The sequence below is a fragment of the Tribolium madens genome, unplaced genomic scaffold (genome assembly GCF_015345945.1).
Source record: "Tribolium madens isolate multiple individuals breed KSU strain unplaced genomic scaffold, Tmad_KSU_1.1 Scaffold_96;HRSCAF=242;Tcas5.2_LG5, whole genome shotgun sequence".
NCBI lineage: Eukaryota > Metazoa > Arthropoda > Insecta > Coleoptera > Tenebrionidae > Tribolium > Tribolium madens.
The window spans coordinates 1,674,381-1,691,697 of record NW_025401068.1 but is presented as its reverse complement, the minus strand read 5'-3'; the positions used below and the strand labels follow the sequence as shown (position 1 = coordinate 1,691,697).

The 17,317-nt window shown below is 34.8% G+C and overlaps 3 protein-coding genes across 5 annotated transcripts in view; 1 reads left to right on the top strand and 2 right to left on the bottom strand.

Annotated features, from left to right (window-relative positions):
• Window positions 1-4,861, top strand: part of LOC123013911 (alpha-mannosidase 2) — a 48,678-nt gene extending 43,817 nt beyond the window's left edge. For 2 of the 3 annotated variants that reach the window (XM_044412775.1, XM_044412776.1), the window contains one exon: window positions 1,688-4,858. In XM_044412775.1, the coding sequence (XP_044268710.1) occupies window positions 1,688-4,467 (2,780 nt within the window). In that variant the 3' untranslated portion in view covers window positions 4,468-4,858. Of the gene's footprint in view, window positions 1-1,687 lie in introns of all 3 variants that reach the window. The other variant, XM_044412777.1, reaches the window with a different exon arrangement.
• Window positions 4,726-15,716, bottom strand: LOC123013912 (E3 ubiquitin-protein ligase MIB2). The gene is made up of 10 exons (XM_044412778.1): window positions 15,417-15,716; window positions 15,203-15,370; window positions 14,920-15,091; window positions 14,566-14,867; window positions 11,995-12,143; window positions 11,724-11,939; window positions 11,496-11,670; window positions 9,561-9,850; window positions 6,529-7,021; window positions 4,726-6,470 (listed from the first exon to the last, which is right to left on the bottom strand). The coding sequence occupies exons 1-10, from the start codon at window positions 15,472-15,474 to the stop codon at window positions 5,494-5,496; spliced, it is 3,000 nt and encodes a 999-aa protein (XP_044268713.1). The 5' UTR covers window positions 15,475-15,716; the 3' UTR covers window positions 4,726-5,493.
• A 33-nt stretch (window positions 15,717-15,749) lies between these two features.
• LOC123013914 (heat shock factor protein 2-like) lies at window positions 15,750-16,930 on the bottom strand. Its single transcript, XM_044412779.1, has one exon. It carries the CDS (start codon window positions 16,809-16,811, stop codon window positions 15,831-15,833), a length of 981 nt encoding a protein of 326 aa, XP_044268714.1. The 5' UTR covers window positions 16,812-16,930; the 3' UTR covers window positions 15,750-15,830.
• Between the last annotated feature and the right edge of the window lie 387 nt (window positions 16,931-17,317).

The window sequence follows — 17,317 nt, the reverse complement described above, 5'->3', positions numbered from 1 at the left end:
GAATTTTGTAGCTGAAACAGGCAAAAACCAACAGCCAAAATAGTTAGGGTACTTTTTACCCTTAACCCCCCAGTTTAGGACGCCCATGAATAAAATTTCGACATATTATCTTGGATTTCGGTTGTAGGTATAAAGATTATCAGTTGTACCAAATTTTGTAATTTTATCTACAATGGTTGCTGAAATATTGGAAAAAATCCATTAAAAACAAAGAACAAATGTGCTCTTTTTTAAATTATTTTTGTTAATATTTTAATTAGAAAAACAAACCATTTGTTATAATTTGAAGAACGCCAACTATGTTTTTTATTAATTACATTGTTTCAATTTGTGTCGACATAAAAAATCGCTTGTATTTCGATAACGGAGTCTTCTATAAGATTTTGCCAAGAGGACATTTTTTATGAAAAAATGTTTTTTCTATTTTATTATGATATTATATTTACAAAAAGTTTTAAGAGAAAAAAAGAATTGGGCGATTTTTGCCGCAGACCCCCCTTTTGTGCGCTCCTGACCAAGATTCAAAAATTTTATTTATGCCAATCGATTTAGCATCCTAAAAAAAAACCTACGGGTGCGTGGTATTATTTTTCTATTTAAAACATTAAAAGTAATTTAAAAACATTTGAAGGCCCACCTTTATAGGGTCGTTAACTTTCTAGTAAGCTTTTTTGGACCCATATTGACGGGAACTTTTTTTCATATTTTGACGTATGAAATTACCCTGAAAGTTTGTGCACGCAATTTCCGGACTGCCTGTGTAGCGTGAGCGGCAAAATTATTAAAACTAAAAATATGTATTTTATTTTGGCAAAAATACACGAACAGGAGAGCGAACAGGTCTATTTTCTTTTTAAAAAATTCACAATTTGTAACTTGGTTCAAAATTTTACACTTTTTGGTTTTTGAGTAATGAGGTCATCGAAATTTTTTTAAATGAAAACCACCTATTTTTTAGCCATTTTGATAGATCTTTTTATTGTCGAAACACCAAACATTAAATATGTATTGTCATACATAAAATTTTCGAAAGAAAAAATATTCAAAAAGTAGGACAGTTCAGATTATATATTTTTTTATTTTCATTATTTTTTTTTCTATTAATTTTCCTTTGAGGTTAAGTTGAATAGCTTCAAGCTAGACTTTGCCTCCTCATCTGTTTATTACTGTTTAATTTTATTTAATAAAGGCCCTTTATTATTAGTATTATTTAAAAAATTGACTTTTTTGAGCATTTATGCCAAAACAAAATATTTTCAGTTTAAAAAAAAGAGATTATTCCATAATTTTGACGCTCACTGCATATACAATATGTCCCCGGATTGAGTTTACAAGAGGAAAAAAAAAATCTTTGATTTTACGCCAAGACTGTAAAGGAAAAACATTTTTTGTTTTATCTGAAATAATCAAATTTGTAATTAAAACTTTATTATTCTGATTCAGTGAACAGAAGAGTTAATTTTTCTCTTGATTTTCGATTTACAATAATTTTTCTCTGCTTTTTAAGTCCTATTACATTGTCGGTTTTATTTATTTGACAACTATGTCACTTTCAAATAATTCCAAGGAATTTCAAATAATCTCAAATAATTCTAAATAATTCCACCACTTGTAGATCATAATTACACAACGGTTTATCACTCGTTGAAAGCTAAAAAACAATAAATTTTTATTTTTAATTTTGCAGGCCACCAGTGGGTTTGGTCCAACCTGGGGGTCAAGCCCATTTCGGGCTGGTCAGTGGACCCCTTCGGACACGGCAGCACCCAGCCCTACATCCTCGCTTCTTCGGGAATCAAAGGCACAGTTATCCAGCGCATCCACTACGCGTGGAAACAATGGCTAGCCCTGAAACAATACGGCGATTTCCGGTGGGTCCCCACGTGGAGTCCAGCAAACCCATCAGCCACCCTCCTCACCCACAATCAACCTTTCGACATCTACTCCATAAAGCACAGCTGCGGCCCCCACCCTTACATTTGCCTTAACTTCGACTTCCGCAAGGTCATCGGCGAATACACCGAGTACTCCATCAAAGCCCAAGCCATCACCGACAAGAATATCAAAGAAAAGAGCGAATTGTTGCTGGAGCAGTACGCTCGAACCGGATCTTTGTTCCCCCACAACGTGGTTTTGATGCCTCTCGGCGACGATTTTCGCTACAATGTGGCGGAAGAATGGGACCAACAATACACAAACTATATCAAACTAATAGACTATATCAACGCGAATAAAGACACTTATAAAGCCGAAGTGGGATTCGGGACACCGAAAGACTACTTTCGCGAGATAATGAAACGCTACGATCAATACCCGACTCTAAAGGGCGATTTTTTCGTCTATTCGGACATTTTCTCGGAGGGCCGACCCGCCTACTGGTCCGGCTACTTCACCACAAGGCCCTTCATGAAAATCTTAGATCGGGAATTGGAGAATAGTCTCCGAAGTGCCGAAATTTTATACACCATAGCATTGAACAACGCTCGACAAAACAAACTTTTACCATACGTTAAAATCCTCGAACGCGATTTCGAGAAATTGGTCCGGGCTCGCCGCAATTTGGGGCTGTTCCAACACCACGACGCCATCACGGGGACTAGCAAATCCTTCGTGATGCGCGATTACGGTCTCAAGCTCTTTGAGGGGATCCGAGACACCGTCAGTATTCAACAAAACTCGCTCCAAAGCCTCCTCTTCCCCGACATTCCCATAAAACCAGGAGAGAACGTCATTTTAAGCGATTTGGAACGAGACTCGTATGAGAAACTCCCCAAGAAGACACCAATCGGGTTGGGAGCCCGTCAAGTGCGTAAAATCGTGCTGTACAACTCACTAGCTCAACCCCGAGAGCAATTAATTCAAGTGAGGACCAACACGAGTAGTGTGAAAATTGTCGATAATGAAGGGAACGAAGTGGTGTCCCAAATTAATCCAGTGTGGGACACGTCGGAAAGCAACACGAAATTGTGGATCGCAGCCGACGAATTCGAGGTTGTCTTCATTGCAAAACTCAAAGAGTTGTCTCTTACGACCTATAGTTTAGTTTATGAAGAGAATGAGACGAGACTGGCCACGATCTATTGCAACAAATGTCACAGGAAGGCCAGCATTATCACAAACACTGATAGTACAACCTTGAAGCAAAACGACGTCTTGAAATCAAAATTTGTAATCAAAAACATACCCACGGGTGATATTCAATTAGAGAATCACAAATTTAAAATTTTATTTAACGGAAATACAGGGTTCATGAAAACGGTCACGCGGAAGCACAGCCCCAAAATCATGCAATGCGGACTCCAATTCGCAGCCTATCGCAGTGCGCAGTTCCACTCCGGGGCTTACTTATTCATGCCGGACCCCAACGAACGCGACATCGAGAAGGACGTTCTCCAGCAATACAAGGACCAGATGAGCATCATCATAACCTCAGGGCCGGTCTCGAGCGAAATCACCGTGATTTACGGGGCTTTTCTCGTCCACACCGTGGCCATATACCACGTGGAGTCCCCCCTCGCCGACGCCATCTACACCGAGAGCACTGTCGACTTTGAAAACCCGCCGAAAAACCGCGAAACCGAACTTTTCATGCGCATCATCTCCGATGTCCAAAACGGGGAAGTCCCTGAGTTCCACACCGATCAGAACGGTTTTCAGATGCTGAAACGAATCAAGGTTGAGAAAATCGGGGTTGAGGGGAATTATTTCCCCGTAACTACGATGGCCTACATCCAGGATGATAACGTGAGGTTGAGTTTGTTGACGGATCATGCGCAGGGGGCGGCAGGGTGGCAGCCCGGGTTTTTGGAGGTGATGCTCGACAGGAGGACGCTGTATGATGATTCCAGGGGGATGGGCGAGGGGTTGGTGGACAATAAGAAGACGGTACATAAGTTCTGGATCTTGATTGAGGATGTAGTTAAAGAAAAGGGTGAAAAGGGGCATTCGAAACGATTCGAGAACTCGGATGATACGTTCGAGAAGGGAGATGTTGTTAGGTCGTTTAATGTACCGACGGATCCGGTGGAGTCCGGAAAGCAGGAGGGGTTTCCCCGCGCGTCGCTGTTTGCTAATCAGATGTCAAACGGGTTGAATTATCCCGTGGGGATTTTTATTCTTGACCAGGAACACCAAGAAGTGAAGAAGAGTCTCGATTTGGTTAATAGGGAATTCCCCTGTGATACGCATTTGATGACATTGAGGACTCAACCGGATTCGGTTTATTCACAGTTTCCTTCTTCTAGCGCCCTCTTAGTGTTGCATAGGCAAGGGTATGACTGTGCTGTGAGTAAGAATTTTTCTTGTACCTTGTCGAAATTCGACAGTGGGTTTGAGCATGTCAAAATTAAGGAAATTCAAGCGAAAACGTTGACCGGAATCGATGATCTGCCAGATAATGTTAAACATTTGAGTGATATTTATCTCGAACCCATGACTTTAAAGACTTTTAACATGACCTTTGTATAGTAGCAATTGATGTGATTTTATAGATTTTTAATGAATACTTTATTTATATTTTTAAAATTTGTAGATAATGTAAATAGGACTTTTTAAAAATGTGTGCATTCTATGTTGTTACGTCCTAGTAGAATTATTGGGTTTTATGTAATTTCAAGCACCGACTGATCATGTTTTATTATTTAAGTATGTTTGCTGTTACGAAAAAAATATATCGTTTTTTATACGTTGAACCTTATATTTGCCGAAAATAAAAGTTCCAACAAATACGGTTTACTTTTTTATTCTCAGTCTAAATTTATAAAGAATTAATACATCTTACACATTGGGATCATGCCCTACTATCGATAATAAGAAAAAATATGCATCACAGTTTCAAATGAATAAATATACATCGTAACAAAAACATACAAACAATTTACTTTCGCATAATATAGAAAATGACTCACAAATAACTTTTTTATTTCATAATTATTTTATTATTTGTATGTTCAGTGTTTTATAGACACGTAATACAAATACTGCGTCGAAATTGTGCGAGCAACGGGTCTTCCGGAATTATTAAACATGATATAGCTTTTCAGGGAACAAAAATTTGAACCTCACCGAAGCGACTTGGAAGAATAAACTACTACACTCTAATATAAAGCTGATTTCAAATTTAAAATTATTTTGTAAAAATGCCATTTAAACCAAAAATAAGAACAATAAAAGAACTTGTCGAATAGACATTCAGTAGCTACAATTGGTAAGAATACTAACAACAATCAAGCATCCTTTAAGCAAGCTACAAGATAATATATTGGATAAACTATTTACGTTAATTTTCATACTTTTGGTCTTTCATTTGCAAAAAAACGGATTAATTTTATTTATTATCACCGTTTTCACCCTTGAAATAAAATAAAAGGCTCCTAGATAGAGAAATAATTAATTTGATGTCGCTTCCGAAACACCCGTTATTAACCCATGCTGCTGTCAAAAAAATCTTAGCAAAAATCGTTTTTTGTCTTTGACTACTGCATAATAAAAGCTTTAGTAAATAGGTATTTTCTTGGTGATAGTTTTCCTGCACATGTGACACGTTTTTAACGTATCGGCGCACTTCGAGCACGTTCCGTGCCCACAAAGAAACACGACATTTCGTTTCCTCTCCATACAAATACTGCAAGCGTGACTTTCCTCGATTTCGGCGATTTTGCATTCCAAGTATCTCATTCTTTCCGCGCTCGGCTGTCTCGATTTCGCTGGAATAACTCTACCGTCTTTTGTGATACGCTTCTGCACAATTGAACCGCATTGCAAACACTTTTTCATTCGCGAAGAACAGTCCTCACAAGCCGGCTTGTGGTTACAAGGATCCAACCTCACATTTTCTTCCGATAACTCGGAACAAACTAGACATTCGACCGGTTTGCTACTGACAATTTCGTTTTGGTAATAGTGATTTTTATGATTCGGTGAGTTTTCCTGAGACGTGCCACCGATATCAAGGATTTTGTCGTTCTTTTGCTCGCGACGGCTTCTCCGAGTGTTTTTCGAATCGTCGATTAGGTTTCGAGCAGGACTGTGTTTGGGGGTATTATCGGTTAAGTTATAACCGTCAATCGAATGACGCGCTTCGGTTAAATTAAGAGATTCTAAATTGAGAGTTTCCTGAGTATTCTCTTGAATTTGATTACTGTCTAAGTTTGGCTTGTAACTTTTTAGTAACTCTTGTAAACTTGAATCTTGTAGGAGACTCAATGCAGATTGTCCCTTACTGTTAAGTGCGTCTAAATCTATCCCTTTTTGAATGAGATAACAAGCGATTGTGACCGCTAGACGATATTCGGACACGTGACCTATACTTTCGTAAATTGCACACATGTCAGGACTCTCTTCTTGTCTGATTTCTCCATTCAAGTGGGCTTTTTTGATGAAAACTAAGTGTAAAGCTGTGTCTTCATCCTCATCTTTGGCGTTTATATTGGCTTTCAGTTTGATTAAGAGCTCGATGACTCCGCAATGACCTGATACAAATAGTTAGCCTTAAACTTTTTGACTAATTCATTAATAAAAAAACGTTACCTTGACTGACTGCAAGGAGAAGGGCGGTTTGGTTTCTATTATTTCTCAAATTAATATCCGCTTGGCCTACGTGCACGAGCGTTTCGACGACTTCTTTATGACCGTTCAAGGCTGCCAAATGCAAGGCTGAAAAACCGTCGTCTTTTTTCACATCGACTAGTTGTCTGGCTTGCGTGAGGAGTTTTCTCGTTGCGAAATTTTTGCCTTTGAGAGCAGCATGATGCAAGGCATTGAAGCCTCTCTTATTTCTCAGTGTGAAATCGATACCGCTAGCTGCACACAATAGTTCAATCACCTGATAACTATCTTTTCCAATGGCATCGTGAAGGGCAGTGTCCCCGTAAAGATCGGTACAGTTGGGATCAGCACCGGCCGATAATAAGATTTGGACGCATCGCGCCGGTTGCTTGTGTGCTGCGATATGCAAAGCGGTACAACCGCTACGATTGGCAGTGTTTAAATCGGCGCCGGCTTTGATCAACAAATCCAACACCTACATACATGGGAAATACAGAATTAGTCATTTATTTGTGATAACACAAGGCGACAAAAAAAACAAAACAAAAAAGTCATGTCGTGACAAATTTTATAACATTTTGTTCGTCTCAGTAAGACAAATCAAATGCACTAAAAAAAATTTCAAAAAGTCCACACACTTTGAACTAAGTAATTTTTTTCTAATTTAAATAAATTTAAAGTACTTTAACTTTAAAAAACCATTACGCCATTAGGCCGATTTCCTTCAAATAAAGACCATTCTAAAGGGATAGCCTTGCCCTTTAGAATGATATAAAATTTGAAATTGAATATTGGCAAACTTTTCTTCGAACAGTGTTCGAAGAAGTTCGAAGTGAATCGAAGTAATCTAAGAAAAACCCTACCAGTATTTTTTTCGTCACCATCGCGTAGAGCATCTTTTTATTAGTAAAAATCCAAATTTTTAAAATAAGATACCGAGTAGTTTTTAAGATATGATTTTTTGAAGTTAAGGTTTGCTATTCAGGTATTGCGCCATATAGGAGAAATGCATGTTAATCTTGCTTAAAATTGCATTTTTATAAAAGTATTTGTTTTAAAACTCTTCTTTTGCTTAAGAATGGACAATTGCACCTTCTTTGTACTAATTAGAATAAACAAAAACTGTTTCTTCACTTAAAACAAACAAAGAGTACCTGCGTACTAATTAAGGCAAATAAAGAATTTTTTTGTTCTAAAAATAATCACTGATCATTGAGCAAAAAGGATCTAGAAGTTTAAAGCAGTAGCTTTAAATATAAGAACAAATCTTTTTCAAATTAAATGACTTTCCATTCAGATTTCAACTTGTTCACTTTGTTCTAGCTTTCTGAACTTTTTTTTGAAAATGTTCTCAGCAAATGCTTGTTTATCACTTTCTACTGATGTTGAATGCAATAAGTCAGTTGCTTCGTGTGAAACTGTTACAACAACTACTACCTACAAACTAACTGAAGCTAATCGTAGAATGTACCAACAAAATAAATCAGGTGACTTTTTGCATTTAACATCACTCGAAAGTGATGAGAAAGCATTTGCTCAGAACATTTTGAAAAAAAGTTCAGGAAGCTAGAACAAAGTGAACAAGTCGAAATCTGAATGGAAAGTAATTTGATTTGAAAAAGATTTGCCCTTATATTTAAGGCTCATGCCTTAAACTTCTAGATCCTCTTTGCTCAATGATCAGTGGTCATTTTTACAACAAAAAAACTCTTTATTTGCTTTAATTTGTACGCAGGTACTCTTTATTTGTTTTAAGTAAACAAACAGTTTTTGTTTATTGTAATTAGAACAAAGGTGCAATTGACCATTTTTAAGCAGAAGAAGAGCCTTAAAACAAGTTCTTTTATAAAAATGCAATTTTAAGTAAGATTAACATGCATTTCTCCTATATGGAGCATAGCAAACCATAACTTCAATAAATCATATCTTGAAAACTACTCGGTATATTTTTTTGAAAATTTGGATTACTACTAATAAAAAGATGCTCTACACGATGGTAATGATGAAAAAAAAATACTCGTAGGGTGTCGCGTCCTTATTTTCTCATCATAATTTATAATTTGTATAATATTTAGTTAATTTAAAGGGAGCGCTGACATTCGGCCCTAGTTTTGGTTGTTAAGAAAAACAAAAAGTTTGTTTATGTTGAAAAAGGTTTCGTTTATGTTTGGTTTTTTTGTGTGAATTATTCGTATTTGTTGGAATCACTCGTCCTGAAACTAGAAAGTGATAATATTGGAAATTGCTCAACAGGACCGCAGATTTTAAGAATTAGTGAAGATTCCTATCCTCCCAACCTCTTTCCCTTCCTTTCCTATTTTCCTACCTCATCCTTTGGATTCTACGTGGGAACACTCAAAGGTAGGAATTTTCATTTACCTCTTCCCTATCATTGTCTCCGCCGCGAAACATAGGGTTTTTCATAGATTATTTCGATTTACTTCGAACTTCTTCGAACACTGTTCAGTTGGAGACAAAATACTTTGGTCGTCAATGTCACTTGAGTGACATTAAAGTGTAAGGCATGCTTTAGGACTGTTAACCTTATTTTTAGCTACTGTCAATCATAGTTGACAAGTTGTATGTTCATATTTTTGATAGGAAAATATAATAGCTGTCATTAATTTAAAATTGTCATTCATTTTAACGTTAAAGCTTGAATTACATTAAAGTGTCACAAAAGTGACGATCAAAGTATTTTGTCTCCAACTGTTCGAAGAAAAGTTTGCCAATATTCAATTTCAAATTTTACATCATTATAAAGGGCAAGGCCATCTCTTTAGAATGGTCTTTATTTGAAGGAAATTGGCCTAATAATTATTGAGTAATGATTTTTTAAAGTTAAAGTATTTTAAATTCATTTAAATTAGAAAAAAATTACTTACTTCAAAGTGTGTGGACTTTTTGAATTTTTTTTAGTGCATTAGATTTGTCTTATTGAGACAAACAAAATGATATAAAATTTGTCAAGTTATCACAACATGACTTTTTTTGTCGCCTTGTGTAATCATTACCTCTGGTTGGTTTCCAAAAGCTGCATAATGTAAGCAAGTGTCGCCATCGTTATCGCTGGCGTTGACAGAAGCTCCTGCATGAAGCAGCAGTTTTACTATTGCTGCATGTCCCTGATGTGCTGCCACCTGTAAGGCTGTCTTGCCTCCACTTCGCATATCCACCATATTACTAGATACACCCTCGAGCAGTCTTTGTACAGTTTCTAAATGTCCCTGAGCTGCATCCCTCACTAATTGATCAGCCACTCCGTTCGTCTGATTATCGGCTGGATTCGCCGGATGCCATTCCACTATTAACAAAATAATAGTACGAGTATGTTATACAGGGTGTCAATTTTAAAACTTGCAATCGGCAATATCTCTAAAACTAAAAAAGTTATTGAGAATCACTCAAAATCGTTTCGGTGGGTGAGTGACGCTCTTCCACCCACCCTTCAAGCCACAGCCACCTTAAGTTGAAAATTTTAAATGGCACGAACCTACTTGCAATACATCGATATAACAAGCGCTTTTCAAAAATGTCATACTATTTGGTAAAGCCATTTTTCCAATTATTCAAAAATGAAGACGTTAAATTTTCATTTTTTTTTATTATATTCAAGCATGGGTGGATGTGTGTCACTTATCATGTCATTTTAATTCCCCCTAGGAACCACCAAAACGGTTTTGAGTGATTATTAATAACTTTTTCTGTTGAGAGAAATTGACGATTGCAAGTTTTAAAATTGACACAATGTATACGTAGTAGAGAGAAGAGGATTTTTATAGTCGATCTGTTTATTGCCCGAGATGCATAGCATCGAGGGAAATAATACATACGAGGCTATAAAAATCCTCTCTAGCGTGTTTTATACAGAATGATTTTTAAAAAAACGACAGGCACTATAGATTTTTTATTTAAGGCCCGTTTCAAAAATTAAAAAACCAAATTAAATGGATTTTGATATATGTAGTATAAACTGATAATTTTAGAACTTTTCTAAATGTCATAGTAAATTTTGGACTATATTCAACTTTCTAATTTTGAATTGGAACCCATATTTTTTTCTTCAAAATTGGAAAGACACTAGTTTTCTTGGTACAGACATGTGAAATAAGTTTCACTTTTCCTAAATACAAATTATCAATGTTAAAAACATTATTACAAGTAAATAAAATCTAGTTGCATGGTGTCACTATTTTAATGTCAAAAAGCAACAAATGAAAGAAAATGTTGCCAATACTTTTTAAAATTTTAATAAGAAATGTCAATAATAATTACCTATAGCAAATCAAAAAAACATTTTTATTTTGTACTCAATATTAAAGAGTGCTTTTATCAACTAATTTCAGTAGATAAAGCAGTCTTTTATCGTCTAGTGACTAGTGGAATAAAATATTTTTTATCTATGGTTTATATTTTATCAACTAATTGCAGTAGATAAAGTAGTCTTTTATCGTCTAGTGAAATAAAGTAATTTTTATCTACTGTTTATATTCATCAACCAGACACAAGAAATTCTGGTAGGTGAGTACAAAATAAAGCGAAATAGTATACACGACGATAAAGATTGTTTATCTACTCGTGAAAAAAGTTCACTCGTGACTTCGTCACTCGTAAACTTAACTTTTTCACTCATAGATAAACAATTTCTTTATCGTCTTGTATAATAAATAACTAAATTTAGTGTGATTAATTTATTTTAATATTTATTTATTAATTTTGTTTAATTTCAATAAGATTATTGTTAACGTCAATTTTTTTATTGACACCATGCAACTAGATTTTATTAACTTTTATTATTATTTTTTAAACAATTTCAACAGATCCATTATTGCCCTTGTTCAATAAGAAAAACAACTTCACAACCTCTCGACAAACTAAATAATGGTACCTTTTACAACTAGTAGTAAAAAAATTTTTTTTTCTATAATTATTAAAAAGTTATGACGTACTTGATGGTTCCTGTCTTTGATTTTGCGTCGCTTGCATCGTATTTGCCAATTCTGCTGCACTTCCAGGTACTATTCTCACACATTGTGGATTTAAAGTCCATGCATGTCCGTCGAGTTGCACCCGCAAATCACCATCAGAGTAAATTTTCAAAATTTTGCCCAATTTACCCAACGACTACGATTATTTTAATTTTATTCACACGCAATTATATTAATTTCAAGTGTTACGTTTTTCATTATTTCGATCCATTCACCGTGACCTTTCTGCAGTTCCTTGACTTTCTCGATGTCCGTACTTAGACAAACAATATCTCCGACGGCCACCGAATTGACTTTGGATAGTGTTACAGGATTAAAAGTCCATCTATTATGACACCCTTCGTACTGTACTCTAATATCACCTTTATCAGTAACTCGGTGAACTTTTCCGATTTTGCCGATGTACTGTGAACATAGCGTGAGTGAAAAACACAATTATTTTCATCAATAGTTTGATTACTTCGGCCATTTTGGGATTCCATCCACCATGTCCCTGTTGCAAAGTCTTTAACTGTTCTTCAGAGACGACGACTTTAACTTTATCGCCGACACTGAATGGAGGAGGGCCTGATCTGACTGGACGAGCCACCGCTTGCTCTACGTTTTGACCTGAACAATTTTTAAATATTTACATTTTGCACAACAGCTTAAAAAGTGGATCGATAAACATCATGGTTGGGAAATCAAAAGCAATTTGCATTGTACAACAAATAAAAGAGACAAATTACAAAAAAAATGTTATATAAAAATTCTGTTATAAAACTTATTCTGTAAAAATTCTAAACGTTACTTAATTCCTGAGTTGCTATACCAGATTATGTCATAATTGTTATTACTAAACTGATTGATTTATTGATTGACGTTTTCATTTTTTATTAGGAGTATTTAATTTGATGTAAAAAAACACCACAAAATTTGCGTCAATTTAAATTTTTAGTTATTTTGTTAGAAGTTCATTTTTATATAATTATTTTAATCGGTATTCGGAATAACTTTTGATTCTAATCAGTCACTGTCGAAACTACTGAATTATTACTTTGCTACGGACTATAACCACAGAGGTTACTGTATCTTAAAATGTAGTAAATTAGCAATAAAAAAGTTTAAGTGGAACGTCGGTTATTTCAAAAACTAAAAAAGAAATAGTTTTGCACAAATTAACAAATTTTGACAGACTCACCTTGTATACAAATTACTGTACACGACATTTACTTTTTTAATTAAAAACAATTATAAGAAACACAAGACTTTCGAAATATTTCAATTTGATCTCTTTATCTTTTTAACACTTTAGCTTCCTTGAGAGAGACTTAAGATTGCAAATTCTTACACCTGTAAAATAAAAAGTAACCCCAACCATATCAGTAAGAGGAAGTTACAATGGATTAAAATGTAGTTAGGTACATCCCATTTTCTTATTCTTTTACAATAAGAATAATACTACACGAAAAAAAAAAATTAATATTATTTTATACCGGGTGACTCCTAAATAGACCGACAAAATTTTATCCTTGGTGGTATCAAATGAGAACATGCTGGAAAAAATATTGAAAAAATTCTTTGTTTAATCGTTCTCCAAATAAAATTTATTAAAGTTATTTTTGAGGTAAAGTGTACGCCACTGATGTGTTCGTAAATAGTATTAGCACAGCTAGTGGAAACCATGGTATTAATTTGATCAAAATGTACTTGATCATTGCAACAATTCATAAACGCCGTAAGTGGCACGGATCAAGGGGGTTCTGTCCCTAAAAAATATCAACGTAAAAAGGGTACAGATTATTTCCATTTATCCTTGGAAAGCTGTGATAAAATTTTGTCGGTCTATTTAAGAATCACCCTGTATAGGCAACAGATTAATTACCAAGAGTGGGAACTTTTTTAACCTGTCCAAGTATTCCCTTAATACTAACTCAAAAATCAATTTTTTCCAAATGCAGTCAAATTCAAAAAAAAAATGGTTGCAATGTCATTTCAAAAATTAAAAAATAATTTACATTTTGACAACAAAATTGATTTTATGACAAATAGCCAAACTTCATGATGCCAAGTAAATTATTTTTGTAGACTTAAGTACAGTTGCGGAATTAAAATTTCGGGCAGTATTGTCATTTTCATAATGTAAACTCTAAAACAACCTTTACATTAATAACCTCATTTTTTACTCTTGTCATGTTTGTCATTTTGACTTATTTACTTTCAAATATAGTCATTTGTGGGATAATAACGGGTAGGCATCTGATCAAAGCGATAATTTAATTACACTTTTACATAATTAATAAATTTCCTACGACATTCAAGTAACAATTTTAACAACAAAAAAAAAGTTTAATTGTCAAATGTCAGTCATGATGAAAGTAAAAGGTAGTTAACTTTTTAAAGTGACAGAAAAATACTGCCCGAAATTTTAATTCCGTTCATTTACACAGGAATAATTAATTTTATGCCAAAATGTGAGAATGACGACCACTTTTTAATATTAATGTGGATCAAGTAGGTTGTAGAGGTCTAAATGGCATATTTAATTTAAAAGCTGATTTACATAAAAAGTGTCATTAATATCATTCAAAACAAATTAAATCACATCAATAATGACAAAAATCTTTCAGTTTGTTGCCACCGTGTTAATTACGTTGTTAATTTTAATTATTTTTTGCTACCTCAAAAACTGGGATACACATATTATTTATTTAAGAAAATTATTTTTAGAGAAGATTGAAGTTATTATTGTATGAATTTTCGCATGGTTGACACCTTCAAATAATCCCTTTCAACGACTACTTCGATGCACATTAATATACGATTAAATTAATATTTCAATTAAATTTCCGATAGAAGTGTCCTATGTGTTTGATATTAAGTTGGTAACATAAACTATCAAATTCATATATCACACATTTATAGTCAATTGTCACTCATTTCCGAGGGGCGACCGCTGGGATAGCCGTCACCTGACACATTCTTATATCACCAATAATTCGGAGTTGCCAACTTAATCTCAAAATCACAGGTGATTGATGAATGAACTCACCTAAAATTGGAAGATGTTCCGGATAATAAAACCCGCCACTGGCCGGCTCTACAAACTTAATATCACAATCGCCTTTATGTCCCAGCCGATAGACATTTGTAGAGCCCGACAACCAGGTAACATTGGCCACAGAACGACTACTTTCCTTGTCCCAACCTCTAATATCCAAAACTCGGCCAACTTTACCATCACCACCATCCTGATTCCCCCATTCCCAGTTGTACCCCCTTACCACCTTAGCCCCAACAAAAATGCCCTTCAATTCGCATTTTCGACCATTTTGTCTAGGTGGCAAATCCACTCTAACAAATTACTTTGATTAAAGAAAAAAAAAACAATTTTAACTCGACTAACCCTAAAGCAGTGGCCGAATCAAACCTTTTGAAAGTGTGATCAAGATCATGCTTATCACCATGGTAACACATATAACACAGATCATAATCATAACAAACGCAACACTTGTATTTCATGCCGCAAATGCCCTGGCTTTTGCAACCATCACAAACAATGTTCGGATGTTTGACGCCTAGAAATAGATAATTAGCTAAATTTCTAATTAATATCAAGGTTCTTATTGCTACAACTTGCCGATGGTGTATGATAACAAATCAGATTATCACTGTTTTAATTAATTTACCTATTTGTGCGTTGTCAATGACACGGAGGTCAAATTTGCCCAAATAGCCCACTCTGTAATTCGTCCGCGTCCCATTGTCCCATTGGACCACTGCAGTCTTATCAGGAGATCCCACACTGCCAGACTTGCCAATTTCGCACACGGTGCCCACGAAACCCTCGCCCCCGTCTGAAATATTTTTATTTACCCTAACCTAATTTTCGTTAATAAATACCTTGGTTGCCCCAAGACCAGTCGGGTCCTCGAACAATTCGAACACCAGGCGTTAACATCTCGTGTTAATAACACATTTGAATTAATTTATTCCATGGAAAATTTAGGGGTGTATTAACCCCTGAATCACTGTCACTGTCCGATACGCACAAACTCGTAATTACTCAATGCGCACACATTTTTTTAATTATTGGTTAATTTTAAATCACGATTTTTACCATTTCACGTTATCGTTCAACTGGCAACTAGAAAGTTGTTTATTGTTGTTGAATTTTGACAGGTACGATTATTCATTTCTCGCAGGTTGGTGTCATTGTGGCTCATGGATACCAACAAAACAGAAAAGGTGCCAAATTTGAACCAAACTTTATTTTAACAGCAAATCTTACTAATGCAAAATAATATAAATTCCAGATCAAAAACCTATTTTACTCTTAAAGTTATCATTAGTTATAGCGGCTTCCAAATTAAAATCCTGATTCAAATCGTTATTATTGAGTAAAGAGTTATCCAAAATTTCATTGTTGAGAATATTGGAAAGTTCATTATCCAACTCACTGAGTGTGTCTTTGGAAAACTTTTCACCGCTTTGGCTATCCAACAATTCGTTTTTATTCACAAATGAGTCATTCGGGAGTGCACATAATTGCAAACTTTCTTGATTTGAAGAAAACCGTTTCTTGTAATTGGGTCCTGGCTCAATCCAATTGGGAAAACTATTTTTATTAAACACATCTATTTGGGGCACATTCTGATAAACCTGGAAAATCTTTGGTCCATTGTTCCCCTCGTTTTTATTACAGTTTTTCGATAAGTCGATAAATGGCATCAAAACTTGTACGATATTTTTCAAAATTGTATTCTGGTTATTTTGTTTTGCTTGCAAACTACTCAGTTCTTTGAGTAAGGTTACATTTTCTTGTTGCAGTACATTTATTTGTGTGCTTATTTTGTCTTGCTGTTTTCGTATGGCTGTTATTTCCGAAGACAAGTTTGCCAGTTCTTCACAATTCACTTTAGAGTGTGTCTTCTTATTCTGCGGTATTTTCCTTCTGATGTTTTTCAAAAGATCCGGTCTGTCTTTCTGGAAATATTTGTGCTGGTACTCTATTTCGGTGCTTCTCTCCACACATATTTTGTGAAAATCGTATAAATTTAACTGGCGAATAAAACTACCCATGTTGTTGTGCTTAAAATACAGAGGTAGGAGTTTCGTAATGAATAGTGCTTGGTTTTGAATTATGAAACTATTTCCAGACTTGCTCCAAGACATTACGTTTGTTGCTTCTTGGTGGTTTAACATTTTCCAGAGCTTGAGAACAAAAGTTGACACAGTATCATTCGAAGTTTTTTCCATCTCTTGAAAGTTTTTGATAATCTCTTCTGTCACAATCATGTCACAATGGATATTTTTTTGATACCATGGTTTTACGGTAACAAAACAATCAAATTTTAAAACAACTACTGGTACTTTTTTTAAATTGTAATTGTTTGTATGTTTAGTTCACCTGTGCGTCAACAAGAAAGAAGAGAATCTAAAAAAATTGCAAAAAATACGTATGCATTTACAATATTTGAATGATCTACTGTTTTATTCGCTCTTTCTGAACCGATTGCGTTGCAACTCACATTTAAAATTGCACTGAATAAAAAATAAAATAAAATATACTTTGTGACAAACAGTAGTATGTCCCTGAATTGAGTTTACAAGAGGAAAAAAAACATCTTTGATTTTACGCCAAAACTTCAAAAGAATAACATTTTTTGCTTGACCTGAAACGAGCAAATCTGTAATTAAAACTTCATTATTCTAACTCAGTAAAAAGAAAAGTGATTTTTTCTCTTGATTTTGGACTTTTAATAATTTTTCTCTGCTTTATAAGTTTTATCACATTGGAGGTT

Coding starts and splice junctions, on each gene's coding strand:
- LOC123013912 (XM_044412778.1), bottom strand. CDS start 15,474: ATGTTAACGCCTGGTGTTCGAATTGTTCGAGGACCCGACTGGTCTTGG. Junction 14,868..14,919: donor GATTCGGCCACTGCTTTAGG/GTTAGTCGAGTT, acceptor GTAATTTGTTAG/AGTGGATTTGCCACCTAGAC. Junction 7,022..9,560: donor CTTTTGGAAACCAACCAGAG/GTAATGATTACA, acceptor CCATGTATGTAG/GTGTTGGATTTGTTGATCAA.
- LOC123013914 (XM_044412779.1), bottom strand. CDS start 16,811: ATGATTGTGACAGAAGAGATTATCAAAAACTTTCAAGAGATGGAAAAA.